The sequence below is a fragment of the Geospiza fortis genome, unplaced genomic scaffold (genome assembly GCF_000277835.1).
Source record: "Geospiza fortis unplaced genomic scaffold, GeoFor_1.0 scaffold600, whole genome shotgun sequence".
Taxonomy (NCBI): Eukaryota; Metazoa; Chordata; class Aves; order Passeriformes; family Thraupidae; genus Geospiza; species Geospiza fortis.
Genome location: NW_005054562.1, coordinates 144218 through 164809, shown reverse-complemented (window position 1 = coordinate 164809; position 20592 = coordinate 144218). Strand labels below are relative to the sequence as shown.

The following is a 20592-nucleotide window of genomic DNA, read 5'->3' as shown; positions in this document are numbered from 1 at the left end:
TTGAATGGGTATTTCTGAGCTAGCCAAGGATGGACATGCATTTCCAAGTGATCCTGAGACCAGCTATATCTTGATTGAAGGGCTCTCTATCCTGAGCCTCTCTGTGTAAATATTTGTAAAGCATGAATGAATGATCTCTAGAATTTCTCTTTGGTGCGCTGAGTTTGTTCCATTTCTTCTCTGTAGATCATGTTTTCATGTTTTCCAAACTTCACAGCATTCCCGTGGCTGAGCCCTGAGCGCTCTGTGTGTCCTTTTTATTTTAGGCATAGCTGCTGGACGTGAATGTGCTTTCCTATTAATGGCCTCAGGAACTTTGTATTCAACATTATCTCCTGGCTCCCACTTTGTTTTGCCCTATATGTTGTATATTCTGATAGACAGCAGCTGGAGGAGTGCTTAGAAATGAAATCAGCGGTATTATTGTCTCCAAAACACAGGAGCAGCATCAAAGTGGTTCTTTTCCACTGAGCTGGAGAGAAACTCCTCATGTCCTGGCTGCCTGATCTTGTGTGGAGAGCACTCACCAGAGCTCAGCTGTTTTGTGGAGCTTTGGCCGGAAAATTTACCATTCAGAACTCTGGACAAAGGCATCTGGAGCATGCATCCATAGACCCAGCTTGAGTATGAAACACTTCTGATGAATAAGCTCGCTCAGGCTGACAATCTGGAAGCTTTCCCAGAATTTTGCCCAGCTAGGGTTTGTTTGTGTAAATGGGAACCAGAAAAGAAGGGAGGGCGAGAAAGAGGGAGAGGAACACAGTGAAGAAAAGAGCCGCAAAAGCAACAGGGAGGTGATCCCAGCTTCAGGCTACATATCTGGGAGGAAATGAATTTCCCCTCCACTCCCCATTCAAAATCCCCAAATAAAGGCTGCTCCTTGGTGGCACCTACTCAGCCACTAGCATGAATGGCACGAGCTTCTTTTGAGGCAAGTGATCACTTCAGACACGGCCAACTTGGCACAGCCCCGTTGGAAACTGGAAGTTGTTTCTGTTTGAGGGCTGTTGGTGGCCTGTTGGTGGCCTCACTCCAGTTCCCAGCAGACAGATGGCTGCAAAAAATCCCTGCTGCAGATGGTGCATCTCTGGTCTTATTAGCAGGCTCGACAGAGGGGTCAGTGACACAGTGGGCCACAGAAGTGCAGTGACCTTGTTCTGTCTCTGCACTGCCTGTCCTGGGTCACAGCTGGAGGCACAATCTGTGTGTGGGCCACGTGCTCCAGCACCCGTGTGGGAAAAAATTGAAAACTGGTGTAGAAATGAAAAACTGGGGAGAAAGCCCAACCACTCAGGGGTCAGAGCAGGTGAAATGACGCCTCTTTTCAAGCAGCTCCTTGACACACTGGCATTTCAGGAGTGCCCCCGTGTGTTTTCCATCCCTGAACTCATTGCAGCTCTCCATCCTCTGGAGTCAGTGACCTTTCCATAGCATGGGATCGATCCCTGCTATTGAGCAGCTCATCCACCAGCCCATCAGCATGTGGGGCAGGGCAGAGCTCTGTCCCTGGCAGCAGCTGGGTGAGCGCTGCATCACTGCAAGAGAACAGCCCCAGCTTTTCTCACTCCTGAGGATTGAGTGGCTGTCAGTGAGCTCTCGAGGGGCTGTTAAGGCTTGCTTTAAACCCAGGAGCTCTGCCTGTGCTGGGGATGCTGAGGCACTCCTGGTCCTGGTGGGAGGTGGCAGGGATGAGTAAGTGGCAGTGTGGAGAGGGATGTGTGTACACATGGTGAGAAAGCAGCGGTGACTCAGTGTTTGTGGAGAGGAGAGGAGTCTAATGGGGGCAGAGAAACAGACTGTGGGCTTTTCCCACCTTTTCCATCTGTTTCAGCTGGTGTAGGGCTTCACACAGCATGTGGGGATCCTCACTAGTGACCAGTGACAGGACCTGAGGGAATGGCTGGAGCTGTGCCAGGAGGGTTGGGTATCAGGAAATATTCCTTAATTCAGAGGGTGGTTTAGCACTGAAGAAGGCTCCCCTGGGAATGGTCACAGCACCAAATATGCCAGAGCTCAAGGAGTGTTTAGAGACACTCACAGGCACAGGGTGGGATTGTTGCAGTCCTGCTCCTGTGCAGGATCAGGAGTTGGGCTTGCTGATCCTACTTCCCTTCCTACTCAGGATGTTCTGTGATTGTAGGCTGGAGAAGAAGTTCCCTAAATTAGCAGTGAGTTTCCCCCAGTTTTGTGGCTGAGTACAGCATATTTTGATTAGTAGACAGAATCCATGTATCAGTAGAGTGGTAGCAAGGCAGCACCCTGGAGTAGCTCTGTCTTTGCTGCAGATGTGTTTTTGTGGGCAAAACCCATCAAGTTGTCTGTTTTTCTTCCCCCTCTGATACAAATTCCTGACTTCTTTGGCCAGAGGGTCTGGAGGGGAATGGTGATTTCTTTCTGTGGAGCATCCTGTGCTGGAGAAGAGGAAATGGAAGGAAAAAAAAAGCAAGCGTGGCAGGAGGTCTTCTTAGCATTCTGACTGAGCAGAAACTTAACAAGGAAATGTTTGGAATCCAGGTCAAGCTAACAAGGAGGACTCTGGAAGAATTGCCCAGGAATGCAGGATTGAATTAGAATGGTCCGAGCTCAGTTGAGTTTGAAAGTGGTCAGGGATGTGAAAGGCATCAGGAGTGGGTTCTGGAGGTACGTCAGCATCAAAGGATTTCCCAGGAAATGGTGTTGAGTGGGACAAGCAGCCTAGTGGATAAGGAAGTTGAAAAGGTGAAGGTGCCCAGTGCCTTTTTGCCATGTTCTTCTGGCAAGGCTGTCTCCCAGGCATACAAATTCCTCCACAGAGGCAGAATCCAGGGGAGAAAATGCTCCCCACTGCCAAGAAAAAGAGAGACAAGGACTGTTTAAGGTATCTGGGTGTTTGCAGATCCGTGGGATGCATTGAGGGAGATGTTTGGTGTGACTGTGGAGCCACTCTCTGTCACCTGGGGGGCTTCCTGAAGGCTGGAAGAAGGCAAATGTTACCCCCACCTTTAGAAAGGGCAAGGAGGAGGATCCAGAGAACAACTGACCAGTCAGCCTACACGGCCCCTGGGATGATTAAAGAGCAAGTAGCTCTAAAGGTTATTTCCAGGCAAAATGATGGACAGGGAAGTGATTGGGAATAGACAGTGAGGATTTGTGGAGGACAGGTTGTGCCTGGCTGCCCTGATTTCCTTTTGGGATGGGATGACTGCTTATATGGACAGTGGGGAAAAGGAGCTGGTGTGGATTTTGACATTACCGAGGCCATTAACAGAGTGTCCAAATGCATTTTTGTATCCAGATCATGGAATTATGCACTGGATTGGTGGCTTTATATCTGGATGAAATTCCCGCAGGATTTGAGGGTGGTGGTCAAAGGTTTGAGGCTAATCAAGAGCTGGTCAGGGTTGGTAGAGTGGCCAACATTGTTTAATGTCTTCTTTAACAACCTGGACACTCCTGAGGCCATTCCTGGGAAAGGTGCCCAGTGTTGGATCCCCCCAATAGCGGAGATACCAGCACATCCCAGCAAGTCCAGTGGATGCTGAGGGAGCTGGAGAATGCCCAAGGAGGCAAAGGGAACAAACTTGGAGAAGAGGAGGCTGTTAAAGAGCAGTCGTGGAGAAACCAAACAACGGAAAGGTCTAGAGGCACCAGCTGCAGCAGGAGAAGACCCAGCTGGATATAAAGCAAAATAATCCTTCACCAGGAGAGCAGTTAAGTTAAGCAGTTTAGTGCTGTAATAAGTCAGCCAAGAGAGGTGGTAGCATTTCTGTTCCTGGTGATTTTCAAATCTCAGTCAGATGAGACCCTGAGAAACCTGATCTGACTTTGAAATCAGTCCTTTTTTTGGGCATAGGATTGGACTGGGAACTTGAGAGATTTTTTTTCCCCCAATCTAAATTATTCTGATTCTTTTCATTGCCAACCCACATCTTGTTCTTTGGAGGTTCAGGGATCTGAAGAACAAGATAAATTGTCAGGATGTGACAGGAAGCAGGGAAAAAGGAGAGTTGATTTATGGGGGCTTAAGGGGGAAAAAGTCTTAGGACAGCTGGATTATCTCCCCTTACAATAAAATGCAGATTAATGGTCAACTCATTTCTTACCTTTTTCTGACCAGTGGAGACTTCAGAAGTTAATGCTAATAGCAGTGGGATCATCGTGCTGCTACACAGATTTATTACATCTCCTTCCCACCAGGACAGAGTCCAAATCTCTGTTTCTGCCCCATAGAAGCTCCTGACTGGAGATTTGAGGTTTTACTTCACACAGTCAAAGCATGAAAAGATTGAGGTCTCCAGTCACAAATGGAGCAGGGTTCAGGTGGTGCCCAGCACCGTATGGAGCCCAGTGAAATCAGGAAATTTGGGCTCAGCTTGGCTGTGGAAGGAACCAGAAGCTCATTTTGCAGCCTGTCAACCCAGTTTCTTGTTGAGGAGGGATCCTACATTTTGCAGCCTGTTCTGGGGCTGGGAGTGCTTCAGGGAGAACTTCCAGGGAGAACTTCCTATAAACCAGATTTCCAACAGATTAAGTAGGAGTTCATGCTTCCTTTGCTTTTTTATTTTTTTTTTTTTATTTTTTTTTTTTTGCATCCAGGAAAGCATATCTTCACCATACATGTTTGTCTGAAGGTGCTGCTCAAGGGGAAGTTGAAAAATCAAAGTTTTACAGCCTTCATTAGGTCTAAAGCACAGATTTACCCTTGGCAGAACACACACATATGCAGCAAACCCATCCTGCCCTCCTCATCAGAAATTCAAAACTCTGCAGCCAAGGCACGACCAACTCACTCTGGCTAAAATTAATTAATGAAATTAAATTCCCAACATAAATAGTTGATGTGCTGGAATATAGGAAATAATCCTGCATTAGCCTCCAGGGATGAGCTGGTTGATTAATACATCTGTTTCTAATTTATATAAGCATCAGCATCTCCTCTTCACTCATCTGGCATTCAGGCAGGGCACTTGCAGCATCTTTGAGATAATTCACGTGTGTGAACATTGGTGTGGTCACAGATCTTGAGTCAGTCCTTGAGGACTTGCACCTTTGCAGTTCCCTTTCCGTTTTATCGGGTACATAAAAGTGCCTTCAAAGAAACTTCCCTCCCTGGCCAGTGGTTTGAATTAATTGTGGTGCACTTACCTCGGCAGTGAGCCTGGTGCTGTGCTGCAAATCAGAAATGACAAATAGTTGGCTCCTGCAAGGTGCTGAAGGCAACAGCTCCCAAACTGCTGTCCCTGATGTCCCAAACCCACAGCTGCAGTTACATATTTGGCCTAGTTTGGAGAAGTGGTACAAAAAAAAAAACAAAAGAAAAAAGATTTTAAAAGATAAAATAAAAGCCAGAAATGCTTCTCAATGCTTCTCACCCCAGGAGGGGTTGTTAGGCTGAAGGAAGTGGAATGCTGAATCACACACACTTTGTTGTCAAGGTGCATGTGTTTGTAATCTGCTTCCATCGCCAGCATGCCTGTGGCTCTTGGTTGGGAATCTTTTCCGTGTGTTGCCTGTTTGTTTTCTTTCAAGCTCCTTTTAAAGCCCCTGTTTCAAGTAGGCAGAGCTGAAGAAGATTTGCAGCACTCTATTGTTTTTAGGAGGGGCTCAGACTAGGCTGGCCCCTCGTTTGTTGGCTCCTAACTCCAGCATTGATGGGGATGATGGAGGCATTTTCTCCCCCTCCCTTCCCCCCTCGTTCTTGTCTGTCCAGCACATAAAATCTTCAGGAAATTGGCAATTCTGTAGAGCCTGGCCTGGATTGCTGCTTTCCAGAGGTCACCCAGGGCAAGCTGTGACAGGGTGGGTCTCCCTCCCCTCTTCTCTCGCTGCAGGTACATCCGCTCGGAGCGCTCTGTCATCCTCATCAACTTCTGCCTCTCCATCATCTCCTCCAACGCCCTCATCCTCATCGGACAGACCCAGACCCGGAATAAGGTAAGGGATCCACTGGGGCTTTGTTTATTTGTTTGCTTTCCCCCTGATTTAGCACTGAAATGATCCATTCAGGCAGCGCTTCCTCATTTTTCCTCCATCTGTTAATTAGCGACATGTCAAAGACACGGCTAAATGGCAGATTTCAATTTTCTCTCTCGCTCTCTCTTTGATAATTTGTCAGCATCCTCGGGGCTTTGATTAAAACCAATGTGATATTTTTGAATATCTGCCTAGAGTAGCTGGCACATGGCACGGTGAAGAAGTGTGGTGATTTGCGAGGCTTTAACCATTTTATTTTCAAAAAAATTACAAAGACAGATTGAGAAAAGGCTTTAAAAAAAAACCCCAAACAAACAACCTCTCAGCTTTACATTTATTTCTCCGGCAGTTTTTATACTCTGAGCTGAAAGTACTTGGCAGATGTTAATGAACACAGGCACAAAACTGTCCAACCTTTTTTTTGGGGATGGGAAGCATTGCCAGATGCACCGTGAGCACTGCAGGGCCTCGAGGGACTCGGAGCAGATCCCAGAGTGACTCCAGCAGCCCAGGCAAGACCCAGTGTGGTTTTCCAAGCCATGAGCACTGGTTGCTCTCTTCCCACAGACCCAGCTGGAGAGGCGTGTGTTGCCTTCATGATTTTTTTCCAGCTCAAGCACTTTCAGGTTCCTTGTTGATGTCTGGCATGACAAATCACAGCTCACCATTAGTATTTTCCTCTTGTAAATTTTCCCCTCTTCCCAAATGCTCTGACCATCATAGCTCTGTTGAGCCAAAAAACGTGAATCAAGACGCCTCCTTCACTCTTTCTGCTGCCAAAATCACAATCAGAAGTGAAAAATTAGTTATTGCTTAACAGGAACCAGTGACCAGCTGGGTGTTTTGAGCCCCTGCTTTGGCAGCATGAGTGTGGTGTCACTTTTAGAAGCATATCAGGAATAAAATCTTCCCTCTGAGGGCGGTGAGGCACTGGAACAGGTTGCCCAGAGAAATTGTGGGTGCCCCAACACTGGAAGTGTTCAAGGCAAGGTTGGACAGAGCTTTGAGCACGGAGAAAATCTTCCTGCCCATGGCAGGGGTTTGGAATGAGATGGTTTTTCAGGTTCCTCCCAAAACTCAAGCCATTCCATGATTTTATGATTCCTGCAGAGAAGCTGAAGGATTTAGTGAATCAGGGATTCATTTCTGTGGAAGGCCCTTTGGGTTAGGTTGTTTTAGGAAAAACTTTCCAGCTGCTGGAGCCCTGTGTGTGCAGAGAAGCGTGGAAACAAGCAGCCAGCTCTGCTCCTGCCGCAAAGTGCCTTCCCAAAGCAGAGTCATCTTCCATGCTTGGCAAGAGCTGGAGAGAGGAAGACCCAAGCCCCTGCTTTCCTTGGTTGTGTTTTCTGCCACACCAAACGTGCTGGGAGCTTCTTTCCATGGGATGAAGCACTGAGGTATGCTCAGCAGAACCAACCATGGCTGGACCTCCTCTTTGGTGGTTCTTCTTCACCTCAGGACAGGAGCTGGATGTGTTCCTCCTCTCCCACCTCCTCCAGAGCACAGTTACAAACCCAGGTTCCCCCTGGTGGATTTTTTATCCCGTGACTCTTGGAGCTGTTGGTGGGGATTCAAAGCTCCCGGCAGAGATGGCAGGAGGCAGATTAGCTCTTTGCACATCCATATGCATGAAATCCCAGAAATAGAAAGGTTATTCTTGGATTTCCTCTCAGCCATCTAGTAAACAGTCTCTGGCAGGCAACAGAGAGAGAAAACTATACAGAGGAGAGACGAAGGAGTGTAAATTAAGATTTTATTCACATTCAATTATCGATAATAGAGTGCCTTAAAATGTTGGTGATTTATAATTGCGGCTTCTCTGGGAGGTTTCTGTGGTATTGGCTTCCCTGGAAATGTCAGATTCTCCCTGGATTTTCATCCGTGTAACCTCAAAGGCGAGATTCCACGCCTGGATTTGCTAAGCTTTTTGAAGATGAAAGGCCTGGGAAAAGGCTAAAAAAAAAAATTACAGTCAGCAATCTGGGGATACAAAGGGAAGGGATGCTGCAGGAAGTGGCCGTGTCTCCGAGGCTTCTGCTGGAAGGGAACAGATTTCTCCTCTTAAAGGAAAACAAGGGCTAATGGCCTTGACAGACTGATAGGCTCTACTGGATCTTGGGACATCACATCCCTGTGCTTAGCCCTTCATGGGGATGTTTGGTTTTCCCCACAAGGAAGGGAAAACCTGCAGCAGAGGTTGCAGAAGCAAATATTTGCCTGCCTATCAGTTGGCCAAGTTCATTTGAGGCGATGAGTTCATCCTGGTCCAGCTGAGATGTGCATATTTCTCTTGTCTTCCTCTCCTCTCTTCTTCCCTTTCTGTCAAAACTACTCATTTGAGAAAAAAAAGAACAAACCCAAATGTATCTCTGTGTAAAATTGTATAAAATTGTGTAAAGCAATGCTTTTCTCTCCCCTTTACAAGGAAGAGCTGTGTTGGTTTGAAACAAAATCAAGAAGGCAGTGTGAGCAGTGTTGTACCTGATATCAGTCAAAAAAGAAAAGGGTTATAAAATAGCAAACTCTTGAAATCCATTCCAGAAAGCATCCTCTGTTTGTAGCTGTTTCATATAGGGTTTGTAAGCTGATGGATAGGACCCAGCTTTTTTAGGATTCTTGTAAAATGTGAAAATTACTGGACATTACCATATTGAGCTGTGTTATTTGTACTGAACTGACATCCTGAATCCACTTTTAAACAGAATACGGAGGGATTTGGTGTTAAATGCAAATCTGGAACAAAAAAAGACAGTTCCTATCTCAGAGAACACATGGTCTTGCTTTTGTTCACAGCCTCTGATAACGTCGGGTGGTGCCAGTGGATGAATCGAGAGCAATCCGATAAAATCATGATAAAAGCCACTCTGCATGAGAGCTGTGGCTTGAAAGATGCTGGTGGTTGAAAAAAGAGGAAAAAGAGAAACGTTCATTGACCGTAAAGCCAAGTCCATGTTTCCCCATATAACTCAAAGCAAAGAAATTCTTGATTATAAACCTCACCCAAATGCCTGAAGCTGTATATTTTTTCCATCCATAGTCACTTTTAAAATCTATTTGCTCTCCCTTCTCCTCAGGAGCCATTGGAGTTTCTTCCCATCACTTTCTTCTTGAGTACATTGATTCACAGTTTTCAGCTCCCAGATGGGGGGAAAACTGGCTGAGTGAAACAGAGCGGCACCAATTTGCACCAGTGAAAGATTTGGCCTTGCTGAGTTAAAACAAAGACGAGCTTGTCAGCTTTCCAGTCCATCTCCCTGGCACTCTGGGATTGTTCTTCATAATGCATTTGCCAGTTCTTTCCCCAGTTTAATTTTAAATGGCTTAAGCTGCCTGCATTTCCCTTGTGAGATTTCCCCACCAAGTAGTAGAGCTCACCATTATGAAATTCTTTCTAATCTAGGGGGGAGTTTCTTTCTTTTTTATTTTTCTTTTTTTTCCCGTCCTGTCTGCTGGTAGTTATGTGCTCTTGGACAACTGTGCCCTCATGTTTGCAGTCCTTTCCCAGCCCCTGGCAGCCGCGGTTTCACCCAACTCTCACAGCTTAACTCTTTCACTCAGCCCTGTTGTTCTGGCAGGGGCACCATCCAAATTACCTTCCTCAGATTTCATTTCCATGGCTGGGCTGCCAGGGACGTGGTGCTTTGCAAACCTTTTGAGTTGAGATTAGTACACTGTTTACTAACTACTCCATCCCCCCTGCCTTGTAAAGATCATGGCAATAGTTTGGATGTTTTGGAAATTAAATATGTCCGGCTGAAGCCAAGAAAGCAGCAGGATGGGATGTGTGTTCAGACTTCTAGTGGAAGGTGTCCCTGCCTGTTTTGGGGAGGTTGTGATTAAATGATCTTTAAGGTTCCTCCCCACTCAAACAATTCTATAATTTCACAATTCTTCTAAAGTGTTAACCATGGCTTTATCCTAAAGCTTATGCTTAAGAGCAGATAATTTCCACGTAGTGCTTAAATTCAAGGCTTTGATCTTTGCTAAGTCAAAGCTTTTGGAGGAGCCTGCCCCCTCTGAAACAGTATTTCCATGTCCTGATCTCCATGACTTTTCCTTCCAGAGCCTGGTTTGGAATCGTCTCCCCGCTCCTTCCTCTCTGCTCCCTGATGCTCTCTCCGCCTGCCTCTCCTCTCACGTGTCCTCCTTTCCTCCTCTCTGCAGGTGATCTGCACGCTGGTGGCGGCTTTCTTGCACTTCTTCTTCCTCTCCTCTTTCTGCTGGGTGCTGACCGAGGCCTGGCAGTCCTACATGGCCGTGACGGGCCGGTTACGGAACCGCATCATCCGCAAGCGCTTCTTGTGTCTCGGATGGGGTGAGGATCCAGGGGCTGCGGAGCAGAGAAGGGCCAGGCTGCAGGAGGTGCTGGTGCTCCTCTGGACGCTTGGCAGAGGGTGCTTGGAACCCTTGCAGGGGTTTCTAGAAGGGCTGAAATGGTTAAAAATATATATCCATAAGTTGAGCCTCCTGCCCAGCACACCCGAAAATAGAGGAGTCAAGTTCAGGTTTCAGAGGGTGCTCCAAGAGTGGTTTCTCCTGGGGTTGGGTCTGTTTCTTGCTTTCTACTTTTCTCTCTCTGTCTCCCTCCGTGTTGGGTGTGTTCTGTTGGTACATGATACCAGCCATGGGAATCCTGGCCTGCATCAGCAGGACCAGGGTAGGGATTGGGCTTCTGTGCTGGGCACTGCTGAGGCCACACCTCCAGTTTTGGTCTCCTCTCTACAAGAAAGTCATTGAGGTGTGGAAAATGTCGAGAGGTGGCAGTGGAGCTGGGGAAGGCTCTGGAGCACCAGGAGTGGTTAAGGGAGCTGGGGAGGCTCAGCCTGGAAAAAAAGAAGGCTCAGAAGGGATCCTCTCACTCTCCACAGCTCCCTGACAGGAAGGTACAGCCAGAGGGGCCAGGCTCTGCTCCTAGGTGAAAGTAATAGAGCAAGAGGAAACAGCTCTAGTTGCACCAGGGGAGGTTTAGATGGGATATTAGGGAAAATTTCATCACTGAAAGGATGGCCAAGCATTGGAACAGGCTGCCCAGGGAAGTGGTGGAATTCACCATCCCTGGAAGCGCTCAAAAACCCATGAACCAGTGACATTTAGGGTCATGGTTTAGTGCTGGACCTGGTTGGACTCGATGATCCTCGAGGTCTTTTCAACCTCAGTGATTTTATGGTTCTAAGATTCTGCAGAGCAACCTGGAGTGAAGCAAACTCTGAAATCCTGTCTCCATGGCAGCAGCGCCTTTCGGAGACAAATAAACTGCGAGACCGCTGCAGATGCTTGTAACTAATTTTTCTCCCTCTGCTTCTGCCGTATGTTTAATTTATTAGCCTCAAATGATGCATTCTGTAGTAGAAAACAAATACAAACCCATAAACCTGGGCTTTCAAAACGATAACAAGGCTGTGTTTGAAAGGAGCAGCGGCACAAAAAGTTGCTGAGAAGTGAGGAGGCAAAGGAAAGAAAGGAGTGTGGCTGAGCTCTATTAATGCCTCATTTTACTACTGAAGTCTCACAATTCACCCCAGGCAAGAGATTTCTGGTGCTTACCAAGCACCCTGATGTGATTTATTCTGGCACATCAAGAGCCGTCCTCGTTGCAGCGCCTTCATCCCTTTAAGTTTTCCCTCCTAAGCTTTTGCTTACAATAGAGAATAAATTGTGTTATTAAAATCCAGGGTTTGCATGTTAGCAGGAGCAGAACCACGATACCTGCAGAGGACAGGCTGCAGGAGCCTGGGTGTGCTCATGCATATGTTTATACCTCCTTGGTGACTCCAGCAATGTCAGGGATATCAAATGTAACAGACTAATAGCTTTCCTAGGTAATAAAAAGGGATTTTTTTCCCCCCCTGATTTGTAAAAGCTGGGAGGACAGATGGGTGTGTTAGCCAAGGGAATTTTGGATGAGCAGCATTCACATTTGTAGTCTGTACAGATTAAAAAAAAATAAAAAATCCCCCTACATGTGTAGAAGCATAATTTGCGCGGCTAGTAAAATGTAGTCAGCTCTGAGCTAGGATGCACTACTGATAAATGATGCATAATAACCATTTGGAGTAGGTTAGGACAAGAAATGAAGAACACTCTTGCCTATTAAGGCGGCAAGGGAATTTTGGATATTTAGCATCCTGCTAGACTTCAGCTGTAGAGCTGGGATTAATGGCACTTGTAAGAGGAAAGAAGCCGAAAATATGTTTTAAAGAGCATAATCTGAAATAATTAGCACAATTCACTTTGTCATGGGCTGGTTCTCCCCCCTTTCCTCTCTTTGCACATTTGCATTTCTCTAAGCCGTAGTTGGAGATGTCTTTGCCAAGTTCTCAGCTGCTCTCAGCTGTAGCTCATTGAAGCTGCAGAGAATTTCAGCAGCAGGGAGGATTACTTTATATTTCTTTGGTCTCCTCTTGGATGTGCAACTTTGCAATTCAATGTTTAAATTATTATTAGTAATAACTATTATTAATGATTCTTTCCCGTGCTTGGACAATGCTCCCAAGTTCATGATGTGACTCTTTGGGTGATCCTGTGCAGGGTCAGGAACTGGACTTGATGATCCTTGTGGATCCTTTCAATTCAGGATATTCTCTGGTTTAGAATCGACAGATAAATTGTTCCCTGGGAACAGCTCAGTCATCATATTTAGCCCCAATAAAGAAGAAATATTATTTGTCAGGATTTTTATGACCCTGTTATAGTTTCCACAGCTGGATTTTTAATGCTGCCCTAGCTCAGCCTCTGAGTGGGTCTTCAGCTGTTTATAACAAGAATGGCTCTTGGGAATTATTAGCAAACATCTTCTCTAGTGGAACATGATTAACACATGGCCTGATTCTCCTGTGACCTGGAAGTACAAAATTCTTTGAAAGAGGTTTTGAATGGGTTTACTTGGAATTGTGAGTGTTAAATTCCCTTTGTGCAGAAAGCCCCCAAAGCCTTGCTGGTACTGCCTGTACCACACCAGGTATATGGAACAGGCCAGTTAGGAATAAATGTCTTGATAATTATAAAAAAAAATTAGATGAAAATTTGGTTTTTTTGGTGGGGATTTTTTTCAATCTAATCCCATCTGACTTTCCTTAGAGCACTGACAGCTCTCCCAGGGCTGCACCTCTCATTATGATTCTCTTTGGCTGAGCTACCATGACTTAGCTGCCACCTGTAGCAGCTGCTCCTTGTCCAGACCCATTCCCAGCCCAAACTGAGGCTTTCACCCATCCTTGGAATGAGCCAGTCCCTGGAGCTGCCAAGTTCACAGCCCCACTCTGGATTTCTGCATAATTACCACGTCGGAGAGAAGCAATTTGTGAAGAACAAGTTGCTATTTTTGGCGGTGTCTTTGCCAAATTTCCTCTTTCCCAGGGTCTCTTGCACCAAGCTGTATTCCTGAAAATGTCCCCTCCCATGTGGTTTCTTCCCATGGGATGCTGTATGGATGGCACCCTAGGGAATGCAGCAGCCAGGATTGATCCAGATGAGGTGTGAAGGAGGATGAGTGAGAGTCAGTGAGGGAAAAAACGAGAAAAAAGGAATGGAAAGGAAAAAAGGAAAGGAAAGAAAGGAAAAGAAAAAAGGAAAGATAAAGGAAAAAGGGAGGGAAAGGGAAGGGGAAGGGGAAAGGGAAGGAGGAATGGAAAGGAAAAGGAAAAGGAAAAGGAAAAGGAAAAGGAAAAGGAAAAGGAAAAGGAAAAGGAAAAGGAAAAGGAAAAGGAAAAGGAAAAGGAAGGGAAGGGAAGGGAAGGGAAGGGAAGGGAAGGGAAGGGAAGGGAAGGGAAGGGAAGGGAAGGGAAGGGGAAAGAAAAGAGGAAAGGAAAGAGGAAAGGAACTAATATTAAAATAGATGCTTTTTAAACCCACTGCATGTTGGGTTTGGGCTGATGAAATGTCACCTGTGCTTGGAAATCTCACACGGGCAGAGAAGCACTTCCCTGCAGGATAACCCTCAAATGCTCCATATTCCAGCCACCTTGGCCCTGTGTCTCCCAGCTGCTGCAGAGCCTCACTATGAATCAGCCTTGGGATGATTTGTGTTGCTGGGGACCCCCTACCCAGAGGAATGTTGTCTGGGAGCTGTGCCTGCACGTTCCTTGGATCTCCTGCAGTCACCTGCCGTGCCCTCTGCAGCTCACGAATTAGGGCCTTGTCAAGGGGCGCTAATCCCAGCTGGCCACTGATCCTGCTGATTCCTAATGGGATTTTCCCATCTTTAGTGTTGAGACAGCTTAATTCCTCCTGCCACAGAGAGGAGGGCTATAAAAAGCCACATGGAGACCTCCAGAGCTGAAGAACCTGATGTTATGAGCTGATCTCCAGACATTTCTTTAGGGAAAGGGGAGAGCTGAGCTTTGAACCTTCATAGATCCTGCAAGAGACCTGAAACCCTTTCTCATTGTTGTTCAGAGGAATCTGCTCCATTACAGATCTTGGGGGACCTGTTTGGGATAGGGAAACTCAGTTTTAGTTTCCTTTTCTGTCTTATTTAGGGAAAATTTGAACCTGGGTTGTTCATCCTACGCTAAGTGCAAACAAAGCTCTTAATCTTTGGGTTCTTGGAGTTGGGTTGTGGCTGAATATTCCAACTTCAGAGACACCATGAAGAACCTAAGAATAAAATAAATCAATTTTATATATCTGAATCTACTGAAAGACCCCTCCCCCCAACTGTTGAGACCACAGCAGTGCAGGAGCTGATTGCAGCTCATGGTATTTATTTAAATAACAGCGGTAATTAAAGTTCTTGCTTTTAGTTCTGAGGGTCCTGAGCTCAGTCTCTGCCCCAGGCTGAAATGGATGGTGCTGGAATAACTCTGGGAAAAATGAGGAATGTTGAGTGGGAGGAGGGCTGCGCATGTGATGAAATGACCAATTTCCTCCTGTTTCATTTCCATAGGGCTCCCTGCCTTGGTGGTTGCCATTTCCGTGGGATTTACTAAAGCCAAGGGATACGGCACCGTGAACTAGTGAGTAAAGGATTCCTTTTTTCCCCTTGTTTTATCCTCCATCCTTTTTGTCAAAACCCAGTCACTTCAGAAGGCAGGCTGGGAGCTAAATTTCCATGTGCAGGACAATTCCTGCATCCCTGCCTCCTCAATCCATCATCTGACCAAGCTGGGTTGTCTGTTCCTTTAAAAATAAGTTCATAGGGACTAATTAGTTTTAACTGTTGTATTTGTGACATCACTTTGATCTGAATACCTTTTGCACTTAGAGCTTTTTAATGTATTTTTTAAGGGGATGAATGTGGAATATTTAAAGTTTAGGATGTTTAAAAATTAAAACCAGTGGTTTTTTTAATCTGTTTTTGTGCTTGATTGTTTTCATATTTTCAAAATCGCTCAGCTCAGTTTTAGGCAGCAGAATGAGCCTGACTTGTGCAAACCAAGGTTTTGACAGCAGCCTGTGTTTGCCTCTTTTCCAAATTCCACAGATTTTGTCTTTAGGAAGCTCCTAATGGGGGAAGGAAAACAGAAAAGAAATAATGGAAGAAGTAAAAAATGCATCACTCAGAGCTGAGCATTGGTACAACTTTAAATGAAAAAGGAAAAAAGATAAAATATTTTTCCCTCTGTTATGAAAAAACCTTAGAAATTTCATGCGTAGTGACAGTTCAAGGATAATATTTTATGTAGCAATTAGTCAGGCTCTTCCCTACTGCATCCCATCATTTTCCAGAGCCTTCCTGGGCAGGGTTTGCAGCCCACATGGGCAGTGTTTGGGACTGGAACTGTTGATGTGGCCGGCAGCAGATGCAGCTCTGCTCGTCCCACTGAGGAAATATCATGTGGAACCTCCTGCTCTCCCTCAATTCCCACCACATCCTGCACACCCACGGCCAAATGGTCCAGGGTTTGCATTTTAATTGCAGGGGAGAATTAAAGCAGCACAGCAGCGTTTTCTGTTTGCTTTGCAACCTGAATTCTTGTATGGCAGAGGGCTCAGGATTGTGGATTTCTCGAGTGCAAATCCACAGACAGAATTCCTGAAGTCTGTGCTGGCATTGGGATGCATTGGCTGTCCCACCTTCGGTGTGTCCTGGTGGAGAGGGACCCAGTGGTTGTTGTCTGGCTCAGGAGAGGACAAAACACAGCCTGGTTTGCAGAAACATCACCAAGATCCCAAATTAATTCCCTTTGGATTTTCCGTGGGTCAGCCTTCTGGCACTTTGCTCCAGGCACATCCATGAGAATAATTCATAGTGAACAAGCCTCAGGGAGATGGGAGGGAGGTCCTGGATATTTATGCTTCTCTTTTTTTTTGGTTTTTTTTTGTTGATGGGCTGGTGGGAATTAGTGCAACAAGCTTTGTGGCTCTGTCAAAAATGTTAAAGAGTTTTTTGGCCAACGTTGACCACACAGAAGTGCCTGGGCAGGGAAGGGAGGAACGTTCAGGAAAGCTCTCCCTGTTTTCTGCCCTGGACCACTGTGCCAGCATCTCCCACCCCACAGACTGCAGCCAGGAGGGTGTCAGCATGTGACAAAACCTGCTGGGCTCCTGCTTTGCTCTCCAGCTGGCACAGGGTGAGGTGGCCAAGAGGCTGGGCTGACTCTCCAGCATTCCCAGGGGTTGCCTGGTCACTCCAGCTCTCCTCCTTTGGCTTCCAATGCTCTGGCTCCTTTCAGCCCTAGAAGCTCCGTCACTCCTTGCATCCAAGGGCTGGATATCCAGCCAGGGGATGGAAGGGGAATCTCATGCTCCCAGCTCTGCTGTCAGCATGTTTGTCACCAGAATTGTGGTGGTGGGGCCTTCACACCCCAGCAAGTCCAGTTTGATGAGTTTGGTTTGAGTGATCCTTGTGAGTCCTTCTCTGGGATATTCCATGGTTCTCTGGTCCCTCCTTTTGCATCCTTTCCACATTTCCCAATATGGGGTGAAGCTGGTGAGTCCCACCAAAGTCATGAAAAGAAGAACAGTTCCTCTCAAGCTCAGAAGATCCCATCAAACACCCCCAACACTGCCGTCTTGTTGTAATTCCACACTTTGATACCTTCCAGTACCTAAAAGACACACAAGAGGCTGGAGAGGGACTTTTTCCAAGGGCTTGTAGTGACAGGACAAGGGAAAATGGCTTTGAGCTGAAGAAGGATAGATTTAGATGGGATATTGGGAAGAAATTCTTCCCTGTGGGAGTGGTGAGACTCTGGCACAGGTTGCTCAGAGAAGCTGTGGCTGCCCCATCCCTGGAAGTGTCCAAGGCCAGGTTGGATGGAGCTTGGAGCAACCTGGGATAGTGGAAGTTGTCTCTGCCCATGTCAGGAGGATTGGACAAGATGATTTTTGAGGTCTCTTCCAACACAAACCATTCCATGGTCCCCTGCTGGAATTGGCTTTCCCCAGAGCCAGAGTTAAACAGAGCTCGCTTGCACTGAGTGGTGGCTTCACGAGCCCTGATGCTGAATAAAATGAAGCATCTCTGTAATGAGAGATTTACATTTACACTTTTGTGCATTTTAAAACACAGAACAAATATTGCTGTGGGCCCAGCTGGGCAGGGTGCCCCGACAGACTGGAGTGCATTCGCACTTAGCCCTCTTTTCCTGCTCAAAAAGGCTTAAAAGCTCCGTTGCACTGCTGTGTGGGGAGGCCCTTGGTTTTAGCTCTCCTCCAGAGCAAGCTCAGCACTGCACAGCAGCAATCTCAGAGCTGAACTCCAAAACTTGAGGTTTAGCTTGGATATTGGGAAGAAATCCTTCCCTGTGAGGGTGAGGAGGCCCTGGCACAGGATACCCAGAGAAGTTGTGGCTGCTCCATCCCTGGAAGTGTCCAAGGCCAGGCTGGAGCACCCTGGGACCGTGGAAGGTGTCCCTGCACATGGCAGGGGGTTGGAACGAGATGATCTTGTCCTTTCAGCCCAGTTTTGTCTCCACTGGGCACTCACGGGCCATTTCAGTGGGCACTGCAGATTTTCAAGGCCCAGTATTTCCAGCTTGCAGAAGGAAGGAAAAGCTTTAATCACAGCACATTCCTCCCTGGGAAGGAGGGAAGAAGAGCTGACAAGATAAACCACAAGGGACTTTTAAAAACCATATAGAGCCTTTTAAAGCATCTGCAACCCTCCAGTTTTTGATCCCAAGAGCAGTGCATGAGCTCCCTTGGTGGAAGTGGACGCTAAGTCAAAGCAGGGCTCTGATATTTAGGTGAGCATAGAATTTAACACTCAACAGCAGTTTTTTTCTCATCCCACTCACAGTGATAAAAAAACCCCTTGACATCCAACTACAGGACATGGTCATGAGGGCATTTTGGGGACAGCTACAAGCGTTGAAGGCCTTGCAGAATTAATCTTGGTGTTAAAGACTCTCAGGGCAAAGCTGGTGGAAGGGACAGGGTGTGAAATATGTGATGTGTCTTGAGGCTGGATCTGCCAGCCCAGCTGGATCTTCAAGATGTGCCAAAGGTGGCCCAACCACACTGGAACAAACTCCATCAGGAGTCCTCAGCAGGATTTCACCCAGTTTGGTCCTGGTTATTTTATTGTATATGGGATGAAGCTTTTCTCTAACGATGAAAACACGGCTGAGCTCCAGGACAGGGTCTGTCCCACCAAGAATTGTCCCATCAAAAGCTTGGCTGTGTCTCCAAGCTCTAATGCAGAGAGATCAGAGCCTGTGGTAAGTTTAGGGAGCCTGCAGTATGTTTAACATCTACCTTTTAGCTGGCCAGACTGCACTAAGTCATGAGTTGAGGAGGGAGAGAGAGGTTCAGATTAAAAATTGAATATGTGCTGCAGGATTTGGATTTGCTGTTGTTCTGTGAGTGGTGATTCCCATCAGCCCTTCACTCAGCCTTTATTACTCAGGACGCTCCAACAAGGGGATTTTTCTTTTCTCTTGTCTGAACTGCATTTGAAAGGACATTTTGCTGTTGTTTTGAGCATTCTGGGGCAGGGTAGAGGCTGCACTTCCAGTCTCAAACGAAGTCTGAGGGGTACGAGAGGTCTAAAGGACCTGCCACTGATCACCTCCTTAGATTAGGCTGAGTGCCTGAATAATAACTCTGCTTTTAGCTGGTGCTCCAGGGACTGCTCTGGACCTCTAAAGCTTCACAAACAACCTCCTAAAGCTTGAAGTGAATAATTGAGGTTGTGCCACTGGTGCTGGGAGCTCACATCCTTCCACACCAGAGAGCTCATCAGAAGTTTTCTGAGAGCACAGCCTGCACACAGCAAATTTCTCAGGGTCCTGGAGTGTCACTGCATCAGGGCTTTTGTGACCCACAGGTATCTCAGCAGCTCCTGGGTTAAGCTCTGGATAAGCACTGGTGGGCCAGCCCTGATTCACGACTGTAATCTGAGTTTTACAAAATGCTCTGTTGGTGCTGGCTCATTTTACACAGGACTGAGGTGAGAGCTGTGCCTGGCAGGGCTGGACAGTGTGACAAAGGGCTCAGTGGAAGCCAGCCCCTTCCCAGGACCAGGACAAAAGCCACCACCTCCCATCTGCGCCGTGGCAGTGTCACAAAAAGATCAGATGGTTTGCAAAAAAAAAGGGGTTTTTTTTGTGCTGAACACAAGAGCTGCTGTCAGTCAAGGAAACACTGCTTAGGAATTGTTAAACCATTCACTTCCTCCCTTCCAGTGATAATTTTATTTTAAAAATCACTGAAGAGATCCCTTGGAAAGCACAAGGGAAGCTCTTAGCAAAATGCAAATATTTCTGTGCCTCATAGGCACGAGGCTGAAAGCATCTCCACTAGGCTGGGGTTTGCTGACAGTTCTGTCTCTCAGATATCCCCTCACCCTTTCCTTTCCCTTGCTGGCAGCCAGCACCTCTGACAGCCTCAGGAATGCTCTGGAGAAGTGCTGTGGCAGGGAGGTCAGGCAGTCAGGAGGGATCAGGGCTGGTGCTTGGTGATGTGTGAGCTCACCTTGACAATTCCTGGTGCTCCTGGGGGAGCAGGGGCTGCCAGGGACCCTGCAGGAATGAGAACCCTCTGTGCACCAAGTCCTCATCACTAATTGCAGTGCAGGGCTGTCAGATTTCTTCATCTGAGCCACCAGTTGGAAGAGACACTGAGAAAAAAAATCTCAAAAATCAGGATAGAGCTTTGGATGAAAAGGTTTGGACAAGGACTGGGATTTGGGAGCCCTCCTCTTGCATTTTGGGAGACCTCCAGTCATTACAGAGCTCCAGAGCTTCATTTTTACTCCCTCCCTCCTCAGCTGATTATTCATTTTATTATTACAGTTGCTCAGACAGCTTGTGACAGAGCAACTTGCTATCAGGAAGGAATCAGAATTGATTAAATTAGCACATTACAGGTTTAATTTAGACATAAACAAGATTCAGACCTTGGAGAAAACCAGAATATCCTACTTTTAATTCTCAGTTTGAAATACTTCCATTTTTTGGGCTGCCTTTTCAAAAATGTTCCTTGTTTTGGGGTGAAAAAAAATTAACATTTTTTTTGCAACTGAGATTTAATTAAAAAGAAATATGAGGCTGATCAACAAGGCTGAAATGTTTCCAGGAAGACTTTTTTTTTCCCCCCCCCCGGGAGCATCAGTTTGCTCCTGATACAGGATGAAAGCATCTTGCTGAGGGCAGGGCAAGTGAATTACTGCAGGGTGAGCTGAGTTAAGAGCTTGGAGAAAGTTCCCTCCCCATTGTGGTTTCCTGCTCTTCTCCTGTGCTGAGTGCACGCTCGTTT

At 46.6% G+C, this 20592-nt stretch overlaps 1 protein-coding gene across 1 annotated transcript in view; it reads left to right on the top strand.

The window, feature by feature from the left end:
* The window catches only part of LOC115948853 (adhesion G protein-coupled receptor B1-like), a 74891-nt gene that overhangs the window by 9332 nt on the left and 44967 nt on the right, over positions 1–20592 (top strand). Inside the window, exons 3-5 of the mRNA XM_031064159.1 lie at positions 5811–5913; positions 10117–10267; positions 14837–14906. Coding sequence (XP_030920019.1) covers positions 5811–5913; positions 10117–10267; positions 14837–14906 — 324 coding nt within the window. The remainder of the gene's footprint in view (positions 1–5810; positions 5914–10116; positions 10268–14836; positions 14907–20592) is intronic.